This window comes from Calidris pugnax, unplaced genomic scaffold (genome assembly GCF_001431845.1).
Source record: "Calidris pugnax isolate Ruff unplaced genomic scaffold, ASM143184v1 scaffold38, whole genome shotgun sequence".
NCBI lineage: Eukaryota > Metazoa > Chordata > Aves > Charadriiformes > Scolopacidae > Calidris > Calidris pugnax.
Window position 1 is genome coordinate 5,374,450 of NW_015090995.1, and position 19,549 is coordinate 5,393,998.

At 38.2% G+C, this 19,549-nt stretch overlaps 1 protein-coding gene across 1 annotated transcript; it reads left to right on the plus strand.

The window, feature by feature from the left end:
• Window positions 1-4,901: 4,901 nt before the first annotated feature.
• LOC106895479 (sodium channel protein type 5 subunit alpha-like) lies at window positions 4,902-5,377 on the plus strand. Its single transcript, XM_014954911.1, has one exon. The coding sequence runs from the start codon at window positions 4,949-4,951 to the stop codon at window positions 5,375-5,377; it is 429 nt and encodes a 142-aa protein (XP_014810397.1). The 5' UTR covers window positions 4,902-4,948.
• The last annotated feature ends 14,172 nt before the right edge of the window (window positions 5,378-19,549 follow it).

A 19,549-nucleotide genomic window follows, 5' to 3' on the forward strand; every position in this document is an offset into this window, starting at 1 on the left:
CGTATGAGGTATTCTGTGAATTCTTGCAACAACATTATTGTTGGAGGCCAGTTTTATGTGTGTAGAACAACTCTGTCATTGCATGGAGTTTGGTTGAGGGGAGAACCTCCTCCAGAAACTTGTGTCATCACCTACTAGAAGAAAAAATTTTTTTTTTCTATTTTTATCTTATCTTCAGCTTTGCCTGTGAAGTGACAAATACAGCCATTAGAGACTGCTGAGTGAAGAGCTTTTACAGAAAATGATGCGTGTCCTATGTTTGTAGGTGAAAACTCTGGGATAACATGTAGAATCATGTGATAAATGTGCACTGCATCTAACCCTCTGGCCAGCGTTAGATGCAACATTCAGTTTAGTAACTGAACATAGGAACAGGGAAAGGAAAATGAAGAGCAGGCAAGTTGGCTGGACCCAAATTGTCCTTCATTTGTTGGTTTTTGCTCTTATTGGGAGGTGCTTTTTTTGGAAGCCGGGGGGAGGATATGATCTTCAAATGATTTTTTTGTTTTGAGAAATTTTTAACTGTTTTGTAAGTAAAGCATGAGAAGCAAAATAATTTGAACAGGGATTTTAAGCATTTTTCATAAAACAGTGAAAGCATGAATGTGATTTGATAGTTTGGGACTGGGAGAATAAAGCTGAGCTTCAGTGAAGATTACAACAGGAGAGTAATGGGGAGTATCAAGCAAAATGCACTTATTGGGAACTGGAAGAGCACCACACTCTTGCAGAACCAATTCTGGTGTATGATCAGGTAGGACTAGATGTGCAGAGGGAATGTCTTATAGTTGGATCAAGTCCTCTCTTATTTTAAGCAAAGGAATGGTTGAGTAAGTAGCACTTGCAGAGGAAACACTGAGAGACTGGTACAATGTTTTTATTTACTGTCTTCTCATTCTATGTCCTAAATATATTCCTTATCATATTATTTTCCCTCAGTGTTTGACTAGAGATTTTTGCTTTACTAGAGAATGGTGAAAAGTAATAGATCCTTTAAAAACACTCTAAAATATTATTTCTTCTATAGGATAAAGTGTGACGAGCAATCCTGCTCATCAAGGTTGGAGAGCCAGGAGAGAACCAGTCTGACTTTTGGCATTGAGTTACTGTTAAATCTGGACAGACAACACTTTGCACAGTGTTGTTCCTCTCTTGCCAAGTGAATCATAGTACTCCTATTGTACAAATAACAATATGGAGAGGTTTTATTTATTGCCAGATGTAGGAAAGTGGTGCGTTGTCTCAAATCTGATTTTTATGTCCAGATCCAAATTTGAGTGCCACATTTGCCTTGATGCAGCTGAACTCAAATATGAGTAAGAGAGGACGCAGGGACACAAACTGCACAGGGTAGGACATTTAAAGGGACATTTCTAATACTGACTACTGTAGTTTGGATTGATGAAGAGCTAGTACAAGGAAGTCAGCCCACAACTTTCCTTAGAGTGATTATATGAGAGAGTAATTCACTTAGATGTTTTATGGCAATTTATTTATAAAATATTTGCATGTTAAGGGCAATTGTTCTCCTTTAAACTAAGTTTGCATTAAGCTTTTAAGTAAGTTTCAGGAATGATGTATTGAGTGAGCTAAGCTTCCGTAAGTTCCAGTATTCTGCTTCATGAATAAAACTGTCAGGGTAAAGCAACCAATAACTCTCTGTCTTGACATTATGTTCAGTATAACAAATAAATCTTTAGAATCTCAACAGACCTGGCAACTTCATTAACAGTTATGCCTGCAGCAGAGAATGAAAGAAAATCAATTCACGGAGTCTGATATTTTAGGGTTTACAGCAGAGAGGGGTTAGAGGATTGCTGATGAACCTCCTGTGTTTTAGCTCAATCTTCCTCTTACAGAAGGGAATAAAAAATTGTAAGGAGACATTGCTTCCACCCAAGAAAGGAACAGAATATGAAACAAGGGCGAGGGTTAAAATTTGATGGAAATAGAAGCCAAAACAGTATATCTGGGCTCTCAGGCCTGTGAATCCTAATTCCCACTTAAAGGAAATATCTATTTCCTATAAAGTTTCTCAAGTGCAGCAATTGCACTTAGGAATTCTGCAGAATCCAATAATTAGGTGATTAATGTAATTTCAGATTAAAATCATTTAAGATGTAGTGAATATGCTGTATCGTCCTTGGTTTGCACTGCAGTCAATAGCTCTTAAATACTTGATGTTTAGTGATGGTTCAGTCCTTATTCCAATGAAGGCGATGAGAAAACCTCTCTGGCTTCAAAGTAGTAAGGATGATCTCTTTCATAAGAGACTAACCACTGAAAATCTGTGCATGGCTTTGCACTAAAGACAGATGCACCTAGTTAGGCAATTTTCTGAAGAGGTCACACTATAATTCTAAAGACTGATGCAGCTAGTTAAGAAATGTTCCGCAGTAAGAGATCATACTATAACACTAATCTCTGTACATGCAGTTCTTGAAGCAAAGGCTCTTTGTCATGTCAGTTGGAGTGAACATTCAAAGACAGATTTCACTGTGAACTAAAGAACATCTAAAGGAGGATGTGCACGCAGAAGACATGAAAGAAGCACTTTTTCTTTCTTTGTTATGGGTCCAGTGGTAAGAATCTGAGTCCAGGGTTCCCATGTGCTCTTGGGACGCAAGAAGAACCAAAGCTATTTCTCCAGAAAAAGACCTTTGAAGATTAAGCACACTCTTGGAGGACTTTCTTTCTCTCATAAAACTAGAGAAGCAGTGTGAAAAACTAAAACAATTTGTTGACTGCATCAAGTACTCAGTTCTATATTTTTCAGTCGTAAATTGATACGTGTCATCTGGTTTAAACTCTCATAGAACAGATCTGAAGATACTTTCCATACTTCTGACAGGATGAAGAGGAACTTAAACTCTCTTCAGTTTACCACTATGACTAGTTTACAACGGATAATTGGTCCCAACCATTCCTTACTAGGGCTGACCACTGAGCTCCTTGCTTGATAATTATCAACTTGAAGTATGTGATGTGGAGCATTTTTCTTTTGTAGAATAGTTCAGCTACCAGAGTCCACAGAGACAGAAGTTAATGGCTGCTGATAAATTGTGAATTATTAGTGTGAAGTTGCTGCTGATAATGATTAATTGTTTAGTTGCTGTTTCATGGTACAAGTAACAGATAAATACTGAGTCTGGAAGATTTGGTTCTTTGAGCAATGAAACTTTTGAAATCCAATGTTTTGCTTGTCATGTACATCTTTTGATTGGATTCTCTAACATCTAATGATGCAGGGTATGCTCTGACCTTTTTCTTCTGTGGCAGCTGTTCTGTACCTGGTCACTGATATTCATGAAACTTGAGCTAAATTCTCTGAAATAACTATCTTTAATTTAGTTAAAATCAACCAGTAGAGTTCTAAGTTATTGAGGGAAAATGAAGAGACTGAGGAGGAAGAAGTCTTCCATATTTGTGTCTGCCAAAACACCTGGAAAAAGTCCTTTGATAGCACACTATACACTGAAGAATTTCAAATATAAATAATTTCTCAACACAGGGAGGTTTGTGATAAATCCTCAAAAGCACTCCAGATACCTGCCCCTATTCTTGTTTATGATCTCATTTTCTTCAGTGGAAAATAAGATTAATGAGTTGTCTGCTCATCTAGGCTAAAGGTTCAGCATTGCAGATGGCCATATAAAAAAAGCAATACTATCTACATGCATAGTCGAGTTGAAATCCTTAGGATGACATGGCAGAAAAAGGGGTAGTAAACATTCTGCACAGCAATAGCTGTGGGCTCGTTTGCTCTATGGTTTTATAGTGCCCATTCAGCTCTGACAGCAGCACTGTCAGGTCACTAGTGATCCCACCGCCTTCTTGGTATTTCTGCCGCCCATGTGGCTCAGCTCCAGCGAACGCGCTGCCTGTGATTTCATTTGAATACATGGTGATAAAAGATTTGCCAAACCTCAGCTGAATGATAAAACATCCACTCAGTGTCAGGGGAGTAAATATGTCCTTCCTTATTCTCCACCACGTAATCCTGCACCGTTAAGGCAGAGAAATGTTAACATTGACCTCAGTGACAGTAGGACAGTGCTGGACGGTTTTAAGCCCGTTGAAAGTTACTTAAGGGCAACAAGGTGCAGCGAGGCAGGCTTTAAGCACAAACTAAATGGTCAGCCACCCAGGGCAAGCTGCCAGGAGCTGTGTCTGAGCCGAACAGGCTGGCAGCACGGGTGCCAGCTGCTGAGGTCCCAGTGGACTGTTGGGGGTGATGGGTACTTCTGTGAAGGTGGCAGCCTCTTGCACTGGTACCCACAGCAGGAGAACAGGGACAGTGAGCTGGGGTCTTCAGACCTGGCTCCAGCTACTGTGCCTCCCCATCTTTTTTTATTTCCACTCACCTCCTGTGGCTGGACGGACCAGCCCTTCACTGTCAGAGCATCTAACCTGAGTTTTTGTCTGTCTTACTGAGGAGATTTGAGCCACCTCTGATGCACAGAGAAAATGCAAAGCAGTATTTTCCTATGAAGAGTTACTCACCGCTGTTCAAACACTCCTACTCTTTCACTATCTTTACTGCTGCAATTCTTTTCGTTTTACACATTTTTCTCCGTATATATGGCAGTTTGGAAACGATTCCTTTCTTCCCCACCTATAAACCGTGCTGAGATTTCTTTGGTTTGTTGCCACATAAATGAGAACAAGTTGTGTGTATGCCTGGAAATAACAAATACCAATCTATTGTCACTTACCTTTTATACGGCTACTTTCATCTGAGGATATTAAATCACCTTAGAAGTATCAGTTAGCTGAGATAGGTTTTACTGCATCTCTGAACTTCAAAAGTTGTGAAAAAATAAGACATTGCAAATTTTTATCCATATTTTTCTTGACTCTTTTTTTTTTGTTCTTTTTTTTTTTTTTTTCTGTTTTCTGTTTCCACTACTAGGAGTAAAGACCAGTAAAGACAAAGCAGGATGAAAAGATGGCTGACTTCTTGTTACCACCGGGTACTAACAGCTTCCACCGGTTCACGCCTGAATCCTTGGCTGCTATTGAGAAACGAATTGCGGAGAAGCTTGCAAGGAATGCCAAGCAGGAATACAGAGAGCAGCTGGGGGAAGAAGAGAAACCTCAGCCCCAGTTTGATTTGCAAGCTTGCAAGAAGCTGCCCGATATCTATGGGACTGTTCCTCCAGAGCTCATTGGGGAGCCGTTGGAGGATGTTGACCCTTTCTACAATGATTTTTTTTTTTTTTTCCTGTATTCTAGAGGGCTCAAAAGGGTTTCATGTTTCTTGAACATGTATACAACTCTTCACACTTCCAGTAATGCAATCTTTGGTGGGAATGGCGAAGGGATTAAGAACATTTATTTTAAATCTTGTTGTTGCCATTTAGATAAACTGAAGTAAACCAATATTTTAAACCTGAATGAAAAGTTGTTAGACATGCCTTATATTGTTGGTTGTGCCCTTATATAGTCCAGAGACTTTGCTGTCAAGCAGAAAAGTTAGATAGAAATGATATTAATATTTGAAGTTCATCTTTAGTAGAATCTGCACAGGCACAATTGTCCACTGTCTAGCAAATCAAACAGTACCGTCTCGTCTTTTAAGAACGTACTTAAAATCATTGTTCCATGTATTTTCTGTGCTAAGTACTCAGTGCTGCTAAGTGCTCAGTGTTGCTCCAGGGAATTTCTCCATGAAGGATGTCAAATAGTTGTATGTCATGAACTTGCTGAAAAATCATCATGATGATGTTGTGGGTGCCTTCCTTATGGGTAGGTTTATCTCAATGAATGTCTCTGTACTGTCATTTTGATACCTTTCTCATTACCATCACTCACTTGTTCAATGCAAAGAACCCTGATTTTTCTTCTGCTCTCCGAGTGATAGGGCTATCTAAATTGTTCTCCTTCCTGGTTTAGCACTGCAATTCATAATGCTATGAAGAAAACAATTTGTTTCCCATTTCACCATAAATTAAGGCTTTATATTTGTTTCTACTGGATTTATTTGAAACAGTCAAAAAACTTTTAATGGGAGTTGGGCATTTATCTGTCCTTCAGTGTCTTTGAAAACCTTTCCCTTATGCCATTTACCTTTGTAATGCCCTCAGAAGAACATTGATAAGATTTTCAGCAGCAGTAGGATGACTTTCAACCCCAACTCTTTTCATTTTTTTTTCCTTCTTAGTTGCTTTGATGTTTTAAAAAACATACCTGATGTTCATGATTGCTTTTAGAGCAGTATTGATCAGCCACCTCACAGTGGAAGGGGTTTCCCCTCCTTCCTCATCTTTCTTCTCCTGTAGCATTTTTTTTAATTTGAGGTAATTGACCTCTTTGCAAATTTTATTTACCAATGGAAATAATGGCATTCATGAATGCAAGCTCATGATCACAGGAATCCCTTTGCAGCATCTTAAACTAAAATGAGTTTCATAGTTATCACCAGTATAGAAAAATACAAATATTCAGCAATAATTCTTCTATTTTTAAAATGGCACTTAATTTCTTAAGTTGTGTTTGATTAGCTGTGAACTGTTAGCTACGTGAAATTTGTATCTTAAATTCTGGTGATATTTTTGGTCAGTTGCAGAAAAGAAATCATGTGTTGTCATAAGCATATTTAAATGGTTTGCTTTAATAATAAATCACTCTGCACAGACAGCTTGTAGGAAGATGAAAAAAAATTATTCTGGGGTCAAAGTCAGTATAAAATTCACATCAGCATTAACATCGAAAATATACTTGGGTGTGTTATTTAGTATCTTGAACATTTTCAGTGTTCAGTAATTCCATGCTGTAGTAAAAGGGACGATTTATCAACATCTACTGCACGATCAATTTATAACAGCAAAATAGATGACTTTATTTGCCTGCTTCAGTGCTGTTGAATTATCTATGTGAAATCGTGTAACTATGTAAAATAAACTGCTTATAGGAGGCATCTTACAAAAAATATTAGTATTACTGGCCACTTTCCCCAGTTCTACATAAAGGTGTCAGTTCAAGAAAGTTTATCGATTTTAATAGAAAATTTTAAATTATTTAGGGACTAATTGAAGGCCCTGAGATCATTGTATTTTTATTCTTGAGCTTTTTTCAAAACTTCAGTCATAAGAGGTGAGATTTCCAAAAGTGTTTAAGTGATAAAGGACTAAGGTGTATAAAGTGTTGATTCTCCAACTCACAGTTTGGAAGTCTGGAAATGTGCAACCACCAGTTGCAGGAGGTGGAGGGGATGTCCCTGAGAAAGGTGCCCTGTACTTCTGCCGTGTTTTGTGGCCTCTCAAGTATGTCCCACTTGTTCCTGCCAGAGACCAGAGAGCTGGCTTCCTTCCGCTCTCTTCTAACAAGCTTTATGTTCTTCTTAAAATGGAAAAGTAGAAACCTCATAAAATATGTACGTAAGTGAACGGCAAAAAGAAATGTTACAAATATTTCCTTCTTAACAAGTTCTAACCAGTATGTTATAATCTGTATTACAGGAAGTTAACACGTGAATGATGCATTTTGACTTTACTGATCTGTTGCGACAGAAATTTTACTCTTTCTGGCAGGTTAGAGGACGTGGATGCAAAACTGCTCTGTCAAAACATTTTCTATCAGATTGACTTAGGATCACATGCAATTGAATGAGAAACGCCTTTGTAGGTGATGTACAGCTGGGTTTACAGAGTTGGCTGAGAAATTGAGGAAGGGTCATGGAAGCTGGATGTCTAATCAGGGGCTGGGTTTGTAAATCCTAATAAATGCTTAGCTGCACCGTTCGTGCTTAGACTTATACATCACAGGAGAAATGATGCTCAGACAGACTTAGAATGAGCTCAGGATGAAACCAGAAATGATACTGCCATGTTAGGTGGGTTGTGAAGAAAAAAATGCTTCAGGTTCTGATTTGGTTCTAGCTTGGCTTTTCTGCATGGTGCTCTATCTTCTAGATATGCCCAGTTTTAGAGCATTAATTCTGATAATACCAGTGGATTATTAACTTTTTTATTTTCCTGTTACCAAAATAAATACATGAAAATGACATGGAAAGGACAGGAGCTTAAAATCAGAATCTGGGTGTTTTTGCAGGCAGTGCTTCTTGACTGTGGCTTGGAGCTCTACCTGCAAGATCCCTGTTATTGATTAAAGTGCAGTTAAAACTGAAGAAAATGGATAGAGAAGCGTGCTTTCATGGATCTGTATTCCGGGAATGAGTTTTACAGTGTATGCTTATGAAATTCTATCTACTCCCTGCCCCAAAGGCAGGAAGTTACTGTAATTCTTCGATTTACAGATCATGCAGGGAGTGATTAAGCATGTGTATTTTGTGATAGAGGTAAATTAAAAAGGAATGTCGAATACCCAGAAAGCGCCTTGCTGAGTGCTTCTGTAGATATGTGATTGCCTTTTTTACCTGAAGACAATATTTAGAGATCCAGGAAAAACAATGTTGCACTTTGTGTATATTTATACCTTCTCAGACAAGACTCTCCAAGCACCTGAAGACAGATAAAAAATAATAAACAATGTTAACTACTTTGATGTCAGTCCTCAGAAATTTGTTGCATTCAACCCTAATGAAGTACCTTGCTTGCCACGCATGAACGCTCACTTCATGCACTATTTTTGGAGAATATCCGAGTGCCATATGAATACCTGAATTGGAATTTGAACGAAGGCAGTCATGTTCTCACATTCATATCTGTTGTTCACTATTTGTTATTTTCCTTCTTAGGATGTGTCAGGCACCTGTTTGGACAGCATTAAAAACAGAGAAGTCAGTTGGTTTAGATCACAAATCGCATACAATGAATAATGGCTACAAGCAGTGGAAGGGGAACAGCTTGAAACTCCTCAGGAGGACTCAAATGTGTTCACCAAAACTTTACCTTTATCACTAACAGAAATATCTGTTTGCCAGTGTTACACAAAAGTTACGTTTCCTTGCTGAGCCATTATCATCTCCTCCCCGCCCCCCTAACACAACAATTTTATCGACTCCTTAGTACAATGGTTTGAGATTAATGTAAAGCAAGACTCTCAAATATTTTGAAATGGAATATATATATCTATATGTTTTCAGGCAGATCTATAAACCAAGTGATTTGTCTATCTTAAAACAGTAAATCACGGACAAAACCAGAAACAGAATCTAAGACTTGATTCTGGCTCTCTAGATCCAAGTAGCAGGTTTTGGTGTCTGTTCTATAATCTGTAAAAGAAAATGAGGTTACATTAAAGGGAATATTAAGATCAAAGTATTGCAAGATTGTCATGGTATTTTTGATATGTTGACTTACCATTTTCCTTTGTAGCCCTTTACTCTTGAAAGTGTAATGCATAGTTTTTGGTAAGAGATACCAGCCCTTTAGTGCCTGGAGCATCTTTCATGCTCTAATAGAAAATAGAGAATGCAGTAACAGAACAGGCTTCAGATGTTGAAAATACACAGAGTTTGGTCTTTCCATTTATGAATAGAGCAATAAGTACAATGTGATGTTTCCTGAGTATCTGGAAACATCTTGGTAGAGGTTAATATCTTACCAGAATTTAACTGTTTCCCTGGTAATAAAATTAGAAACCCTCAAAGTTAAATACTCATGTCTGCATCTGCTGGAAAAAGCACACAATCAAGAAAAGATATATAAATCCTCAGCTGTGAGGGCAAAGTGTCAAGTTATATTGGTAGTAAAAATGTCCCACTACGCAGCTTTCCATGCAAAGCCTGGATCATTTGAAAAATATCCTGATCTAATTACAGCCCTTCTTTAGCTGTTACTTATGTGGACAATGATATAAAAGGTTATAAAGACTCCTCAAATTATTTTTGATAACTGGTTGTTTCTTTCCCACCTTCCCCTTCATCTATTGTGAAATCAGATATCCTGATATCTTTTCCACCATGACTGCTTGTTCTCTTAAATGGTTAACTTGAAAAGGAGCTGGATCTGATGACCCAAGAAATCTCATCTAGTCTCCTTGACCTATGAAACATTTTGGCTCAACTACAAGGACTACGTCAGAATAATTACTGAAGGAGAGAAAAAGCCAAATTACTTTCAATCATTGAATTGCTATGAATCCTTTTTAAAATAAGGTTTAATTGACTAAAGCATTATTTATTTTCAAGTCTTGTAATTGTTCCATTGTCATGGAAGCTTATCAGAAGTACCAATGCTGAGTATTGCTATAAAATGAACCTGGCTTATGTTAAATCCCCAATGAGTCAGTCTGTTCGTGACAGATATCACTACCAGCTAAATGGCCATCCAAAAACTCTAAGTCTTGTAAAATAGAAACAAAACAACAAAAAGGCTTATTTAGTTTTCATTCAGAGACCTCAGTTTATACAAGGGCAAGAGATTCTTCCTGTTTAAATGACAAGTAAGCTGGGATTTTCCAGAACTCTTGTTTTAACTTAACTTCATATCATCAAAGTCAACAAGAATGACTGAAATAGCAAGTCGAGTGAGGTCAAACCTCTTAGAAAAATCCGTTTCATTCTCCAGGGTGTGGAAAAGAGATTGCTTTTTTTTGTATATGAGTTCTGTGGAACTTCTGTCCAATGTAGGGTGCTATAACTCCTGTTTTCTTCAGGTAAAAATTTTCTAGATTATAAGAAACTTCTAGAACTAGGTCAGTGCCTTTGGATTTGTTTTTGGTATGCCCACTTAGATTTTTAAATGTACTTAGAAATCTAGTCCATAAAATTTTCCTCGGAGGTGTGCTAGTGACGAACTGAAATAAGGAATCTTGAAAAACACTAGAAAAATAGGATTCAGCCAAAAATGTTAAATGAAAAGAAAAAGGGGAAGCAGTTGTTTCATAGTTAACTTTGAATACATTTTGGATAAAGTTTTGGAGAGGCTACAGACAAGAATGAGACATATTGGCTGTACAGCTGTTGTTTTTCAAACAGCCCACCCCCTGCACTTCCCCTGCCAGCCCTTTCATAGAAGATTTTGTACTTGGACGTTTTTAATGCCACTATAATGTAACGCTTTGTCTGCTTTTTTTAGCTACAGTTGCCAATTGCAGCAAGCTGTTTGATGCTTTCAACATGTGAAATAAACAGGCCTTAGAGATAAGGCTGACGGTATCAAATTCTTTTAGATGGTAACTTGTGCCAAATTTGAACCATAGCCTTCAAAGCTGAAAAGCTGTATGAGGACGATGCAGTTGTAGCAGTATATGAATGCCCGATGAGAGATGATTTTTTATTTCTGTTTGTGAATATGCTGGTAAGAGCAAAAGATGCCTAATGCAAATATATTGTAACACTAGTATCTGGGCCCCACGTGTTATTTCTCCTGTTGATCCTGTAAAACGGCTCTGCAGGAAGAAACACAGCTGTTTCCCTGCCTTTTGATCTTTGCTCAGATAGCTGTGTTCACCTCTTTTGCTCTATGGGAGGCATCTCAACAAGATGGAAATGTGATGTTTGAGAAAGGGGAGGCAGTCTTATTTCTCATGATGTACACACAAAATGAACTTAAACGTGAGACTTTAGCAGGTAGTCAGCCATGGTAGACAGTCCACGAAAATATTCTTAATGGCTGTAGTCTGTAATTATGGGTGGTGCTGTTCTGTTAGCCAATTTTATCAAAAATTGCTCTGAATCTAATTTTTGCCTAGAGTTTCATTTTACCACCCATTTTAGGATTAACCTGATCATGTTTCAGGCCAACCAAATGTGCTTAGCTTTCCTGGGAGCCTGACTGGGAGCCTACAGCTATGAGAGGGGCAGTGCATCTACTTGGTAGCACAGAAACCAGAGAGAGACCCACTGACACGTTTCCTCTAAGAGGTAGGAATCGAGGATAACCTCACCAATAGCCCTTTCCTCTAGACACGGTTTGAGGAATCCCAGAGGCTAGAAAACCAGCTGGGTTTAACCGTGCTTCAAAACCCTCTGCAATTTAACTTGAAAGACCATTGCTCTGCCTGGGTCATCTCATTCTCACTGAGAGCTGCAGATGTGCAGCCATCTCAGAGGTGCAGAAGAGCACCAAGATCCTTCACAAGCAAATATTTCTTACCAGTAGCTTTACTGAAAGCCCAGATTTGTTAACTGTCCTTGACCAGCTGATGATAGAAGGTGTGACCATATCTGACCTGCTTGGAATAGCTGTTCAACAGCTTTCCTTTCTAACCACTGACCTGTTCTCCTTCCTTTCCTCTAAGATTCTACTCCGAGCTCTCTAAACTCACTTATGAAAAGAAAGTTGCTGGGGTTTGTTGTTATTTAAAAGAGGAGCTTTTTGTAGTGACAAGCAATTAAAGAGACGGTGCTTTCTGAACATGACACATCGCCCAGTAATGTCATTGCGCATAATGGAGGCACTGCTCTGTGAGACATGTGATGGCTTGTGATATGTCATGAGGCTATTTAGTTAGAAATTAACTTGTGTCTAATCTGATCAGTAGGCTGTTTCAGGTGATTCAGTCAATGCAAATGTGTGGATGGAGGGATGCTTTTTTTGCAGGCAGGTGAGGGAAGGTGACTAATTTGCATTTTTAAAGCTAGAGATAGCGAATTTGTTGTCTTTCTCTTGAAACTGCCTTCAAGTAAGACTTCTAATTGTTGAACTTTCCTTGAAGGGAATTAAAATAGAACAGAAATAAATACTTGATCAGTTGCATACACCACATTATCATATAACATAGATCAGCACAGCTGTACTACTTTTGTGCAGTTTCATTGCTGAGTGTTTGAATTCCAACTTCTTTTATGTATATATTTCATAACCATTTTGAATGACTATAATGTTTCAGTCTTCAAATTTATTCACTAGGCAATTTTGATCAGGTGAAGAAGGGGTAAATACAGCCAGGGATTTAATTTCTATTTATTATTTGGAAAATGTATGTATGACATATCAATAGAGAAGTTTCTGTGTATTCTGTTCTGTCTGCATGATATATTTCTGTCTTTAGGTATCTTTTTTTAATCTATTACCCTTTCAAATTTATTATTTAAAATCTTCTCACATGGACCTATAAATATTTTTCAATTTCAAAGCTGGAAAGAATATTTTGTTTTAGTTTGTAGATACAGATTTTGTGAAAAAAAGAAATAATGTTGTAATGAACCATAAAATTAATTCAGCTGGTTTTGTGGCCTTTTACAATTCTAAAGAAAGGAGTTGGTGCTTTGGAATTTAACTTGCTATATTGTTCTTTGTAACCTGGACATTGCAAAATTTCATGGTGGCTGATACCCAAAGATCCAAACACATAGCCAGTAACATATATGTTGAAAGCAACTGAGGTTTTTTTCCCATTGCCAAATGAGAAGCGGAGAACAAAAATAACCTAAATGGAGAAATATCTAGAAAACAGAAAAAGAACACTGAGTTAGATTTTTCAAATGTAGCAACTTCAAGTTTTAATGCATAAAATAACCATACAAAACGAATTTGCTTTTTAAGTGTGTATCAGTTTTAATTTGGCAGTGTACCTTGCATTGGCTTGACAGCATTTAACAGAAAAATATGATAGTCTTGATACTTCAGATCAAGTGCATGGGCTGCAGGACTGCTGATGAAATTATTTAGTTTAGTGTCTAAGATTCTAAACTAATATTTGTATTGAATATTATCTTGCTCCACAAGTGGCTTTCTTTAATTCAATGGGACCTTTACTGGAGCAAGATGTTCCCACAGATGAAGGATAATCACACAATTATCAGTTCCTTCCTCTAAAATTAAGATCTAATTATGTGTTTCCTTTACTTGAACAGTCTTGTTTACAGAGTTCAGTTCTTGACTTTTAACATGCAAAAGGAGAGGGGTTGGAATTTTATATTGGACTGAAGACATTTCTTTTAGCAACAAAATTATATTTTTCAGAGCCTAGATATTAATGTTCATTATGGAACGTCCCTTCTTTTGCACCTGTAAATTATCATTGAGCGTGTATGGAACTATCAGACTGATAATATCAATTACTGTTAATTTCTGCAGTGGAAAAATGGCCATTTTCTTTGTTATGGCAAGGAGAAGAGAGAGACCACCCTGTAGCTGTTTAACACTGAAGGTTATTAGTGGCTGATGGCTTTCAGTACCCATCATAGTCATTAACTGTGTCAAATAACTGTCAGCTGTAGGAGACAAAGAAGCTGCCAAAAATGTTTCTGACTGTTTTGGAGAAATGAATGCAGAGGGGGTTGGATGAGTCTCAAAACCACTGAGGTTTTGCTGAGGTCTCAAACCATACTGAGTTTGCAAACCTTGCTGCTCCTTTTTGAAGCCTATTTTTTTCTCATTGTGCCCCTCTGAAAGAAACGTTCCCTGCATTAATAGCAATCCACACTAAATCTAAAGAGACATTCATAAACAGAAAAAGTTTGGACTTTTCTCCATACCACCTTGTTTCCAGGTCCCCTGTAAGATTCTGAATTTTGGAAGCAGACATGTCTATTTCCTGCTAGTGGCCAGTTAAGATTTTCTCCTCTGAAAGGAAGCATCATGGACAGTGCTTGTTGATATATCTGTAAAGTGCCATGAAATGTATAGAACTATAAAAATATATTTTTTAATTGATTAAACCTGTTTGGCAAAGAGATAGAAATGCTAGAGAGAAAAAGAGAGAGGGAAGTGGGAGTAATGGAACCAATGTATGAATTAAATAACTATTTCATTGAGCTCACATAAATAAAAGTGTTCCAGTCCCTTGCAGAGCTTTTTACACAATTATATCTTCTATCAAATCATTCTTAGTTTAAATTTTACTTTTGTCCCTTTCCAGTGCTTTGTATCCGGCTTATGCAGAGGTCTTGAACATCTTACAGCTACCATCAAGTCATGATTCATGTTCATTTGATTCAGCACAAGCCTGATTTCTAAAGCAAGATGCTAGGTTGTATGCATGAGATTAACTACCTTGTTAAAAGGCCAACAAACCATTCTTTTTATCCCATCTAAGCACACTTTACAGCAGGTGACAAACTACTCTAGTGTCCCTCTGTAACAATCAGTGAAAGGACAAGACTGTTTAGCTCTTCCTCTGGGATATTTGTCACTATCTTCTCCCCAGATCTATTCACAAAGCTTTCTACTTCTTCCCTTTCCTCTCTATTCAGTTCATAATTCCATTCATTTTGCATTAATTTGTCAGTAGAAATTTTGTTTCTAGCCCTATCAGTTCTTATTTCCAACTTTCCTGAGTGGAATGCAAACCCCAAAAGCCTTTTAGTTCGGACACGAGTAGACTTGCAAACAGTTGGTGTTTAAAAATGTATTAGCTCATGCATTTCAATTGACTTGTTTTTAAGCATTATTATAGGATTATCTAACACCTTTTAAAACGTAGGATCTGGCTGTACTGAAACAGTTTAAAGGTATGTAGTCTTATATACATGCAGTGCCTAAAATCATGTTTACAATCTCTGTGCTGGTTTGGTTTTAAATACAATGTATTTATACGTTATATTTATGCAGTTTAACCAGTCTTTTGAAGGCACTTCTGAAATGCTGTGTGACCTCTGAACCAACTAGAAGCCATATTGTCAGGGTTAATGAGGCACTCAGCCCAAGCTAATAAGCTCAGCTGGGGAGCAGGACACATCAGCTGAGGTTCAGAGTCTTGCTACCAGCCTATTGCTTCTGGTCAGTTGAAAGGAGGGGCAGAGCACATCTGCCTCATGTATCTGGAGAGTATGTTCAGGATTATGTGAAAAAAACATGTACTTCAGTCTTTTTGGGGACACTTGTGGACATGGCAGGAAAAACTCAAATTTTTGGTTTTCTAAGTAGTTTGAAATATGCAAAACATTAATCTCTCTATTAACAAAGAATTGAAGTCTGTAATGTTTGTCATAGAGGAAGAACTACTTGTTATCTCAGCATTCTTCTTATTTTGCAAAGGATTTTGGTTGTCTGCCACTCCAAAGCTGTGTGTTGTAATTGTTAGGTGTGAGATCTCCCCATCGGTCATAGATACTGAGTGAGTGGTGAACCATGTTCTATTTGGTTTCTCTACCCTAAAGGCAGTGTAACTCCATCAGTGTTGGTCAAGTTACTTCTGATGCATATGTAGGTGAATACAGGCAAAGCTGAGGATAATCAAGTTGTTCCATTTAAGTGAATTCCTAAATCACATCTCTACTTTCTACACTTGTTTCTGTATTTTTGTATCCATCCACTTTGAAAAAAGACCCAGAAAATATCAGTGGCATCAGAATTATATTTGTAAGCTTAACCGTTCTTTTTCTTGCAACATTGTAAAGTAGTAACTATAATCTTTACAATTACTGACAACTGTAATAAATCTCTCTGATTACTAGGTCCAAGTGCTATGTTATGTAAATTGCTTGGATAACAAAAAAGGGAGGACAACACTATTAAAAACTGGTTGAAAGGCCACAGATCTTTTAATCACGCTACTCAGTCCATAGAGTATGCAAGTTAAAACCCCTCTGGGACATAACTGCAACTGTGCAACTGTAACTTCACACAACAGTGAAGAAAAAGCTGATAAAGTACTAGTTTAAAAGAAGCAGAATTCAAATAGCCATCAATGACTATTCTTTTAGATGAGTACTGGTAAAGGGGATAACTCTAAGACAGATCCTTCTGTTGTGGACATCCCAGATTAGAATCATAAAAATATTTAGGTTGGAAAAGACCTTTAAGATCATTGAGTCCAACTGTTAATCTAACACTGCCAAGTCCACCTCTAAACTATGTCCCTCAGCACTACATCTAGACATATTTTAAATACCTCCAGGGATGGTGACTCAACCACTTCTCTGGGCAGCCTCTTCCAATATTTCATAACTCAGTGAAGAAATTTTTCCTAATATCCAATCTAAACCTCCCCTGGCAGAAATTGAGGCCATTTGCGTTTTTTCTATCACTTGTTATTTGTGAAAGAGACTAACACCCACCTCACTACAACCTCCTTTCAGATAGTTGTATATAGCAATAAGGTCTCCCCTCAGCCTCCTTTTCTCCAGGCTAAGCAATCCCAGTTCCCTTAGCTGCTCCTCATTGGACTTTTTCTCTTGGCCCTTCACCATCTTTGTTGCTCTTTGGACATGCTCCAGGACCTCAATGTCTTTCTTGTAGTGAGAGGCCCAAACCACAGTATTCAAGGTGCAGCCTCATCAGTGCTGAGTACAGAGGTACAATCACTTCCCTAGTCCTGCTGGTCACACTATTCTTATTACAAGCCCAGGTGGTGTTGGCCTTATTGTCCACCTGGGCACACTGCTGGCTCATATTCATATGGCTGACAACCAACACCCCCAGGTCCTTTTCTGCCAGGCAGCTCTCCAGCCATTCTTCCCCAAGCCTGCAGTGTTCATAGGGTTGTTGTGACCTAAATGCAGGACCCTGCACTTGGCCTTGTTGAACCTCATCCCATTGGCCTTGGCCCATCGATCCAGCCTGTCCAGATCCCTCAGCCTTCCTCCCCTCAAGCAGATCAACACTCCTGCCCAAGTTTGTGTCATCTGCAAACTTACTGGAGGTACACTCGGTCCTCTCGTCCAGATCATTGATAACGATATTAAACAGAACCTGCCCCAATACTGAGCCCTGGGAAACACCACTTGTGACTGGCTGCCAACTGGATTTAACTCCACCAGAACTCTTTGGGCTCAGCCATCCAGAAACAGTAAAACTGTGCTGTCAAACATCACACACCTGTGTGGCCTCTTCATTGCTTCACAAAAGCTCAGGCTATTATTAAACTTTTATCATCTTGCTGGGCTTGTAGCTAAACTGTATAGGTCAGGTTGTTGCTAGTTATAAACACAAGGCCCTCTGTCAGTCATTTCTCTTCAATAATTTGCCTGCTTTCTTCTGTTCACAGCTCTCAGCACCCATGCTGTTCAGAGTTTACTTACTGTATTTTGTCTTTCCCAGGGGGAACTCATGTGGTGCTGATTGGACTTTATCATCCAGTTTGTTTCTGTCCACTTTTGTCCACACCATGATGTTTGTCTGGGGAGGTTTTTCTCCCCTGTTGTCTTTTTAATTCATTCCCAGGATGAATTTCACTTAAATTTTACATCTGTTTCTGTTTCTTGCTCTGTTACAACATAAAGCTGTAATTCTCCCTTCTGGAAATTCTGTAGCAATAGCTCTGCTGAGTTCCATTTTATTGGTGAGACAAAATACATTAAATATCTGCATTTCTTAAAAATTCTTTGTGTCAGTTTCCAACCAGTTTGAAATGGTACTTGGTAGTCATATGAGCCAAGAATCTGGCCAATAAAGTCATATTCTGTTTTGCAAATCAGTAAATTCCTGTTCCTTAAGATGTATTTTGGCTTGCAAATCCATCTACATTTTATCATTTGATTATATCTGGACTAAGTAGCAATTTCCTCCTGTTGCTTGTCAAGGTGTATGTATTTCAGGTTGTATTTAATAATGCAGCTTCCTAAGGTGACCTCTTTTCTGCATGAATGTTGGCTCTGACCTTCATTTTGTTGAGCTCAGTTCATTACATATTCTCTCTTGCTTGCTTCTGCACTCTCTAGGGAATACTCTCATTTCAGCGCACAAGGGGTTTCACTGCTAATGAAAATCCCTAAGCATCACAATTAAAATTTACTCTGCTGTGCTCAGTCTACGAAAAAGAACAATGTATATTGCAGTTAATAATCTAGATCTCATTAAAACCAACTGGAGATTTATTTCCACGTCAAGTCAAAGTCATTTAGATGCATATAATAGACTTATATCTAAAGAGTTAAACAAAATGAGCCAAATTGTGGCATTAGTCTCACTGGAACCACAGACATCTGTTCCAATATATCTTAGTAAAGATGCTGCTCCAAAATAAGTGACTCCAGCATTTCTTTCTTCAGACATTCAGAACAGGCTAGTGTCACCATTGCAGGAAAGGAAGACTTACTCTACTGTGTATCTCAATTTCCTTATGCTGTTTGACTGCTTCCCATGCTAAGAATAGTGTCTGGCATGAACAATCTGGAAATGTTTTAGAGTAAAAGCCTTTCCTCAAAATCTATTATGGCTATTTCTTGCATTGCTCTGACTAGAATTGAATGAGTTTCTAAAACAGGTTTAATTGGAGCAAATAAATAAATGCTCCACATATGATGGAGAGAAATGGTACAGAGGGATTTTCTGTGTCCATTTGGGTAAATCTGAATAATCATTTGTGATAGAGTTGTCTCTGATGCAAATATTTCTGTATTTCCTATCTCTGTGCATATCTCTCTGTCTTTCATTCTTCCTCTCTGTTGAAAACAGTACTCTAAATTAAGAACAGTTTAGTGATGGTAGAGGTCCAACTCATCTCAATTTATATCTTATCAACCTGACATATAGTGCACGAAAGCTGTGGAGAAAGTAACTGTCCCTGCCTTCTAAGTCACTTACACAGAGCACCTATGCAAGGTCTCTCTGATGCTGGGAGGAAAGCCAAAAGATGCCTTTAAGCCAATACTCCCCCATTTCTTTCCTGTCTCTAGAAAGAAGCCTGAGCTTCTTCCCACTCACAGAATCTCAGGCAAGGATCTACCCCACTGACATTTCCCGAGGCTCCCCACCAGGCGTTGCTACAGCAGCAATGGCTGTGACGTTCAATTTAGTATTTATTCTGCCTTTAG

Coding starts and splice junctions, on each gene's coding strand:
- LOC106895479 (XM_014954911.1), top strand. CDS start 4,949: ATGGCTGACTTCTTGTTACCACCGGGTACTAACAGCTTCCACCGGTTC.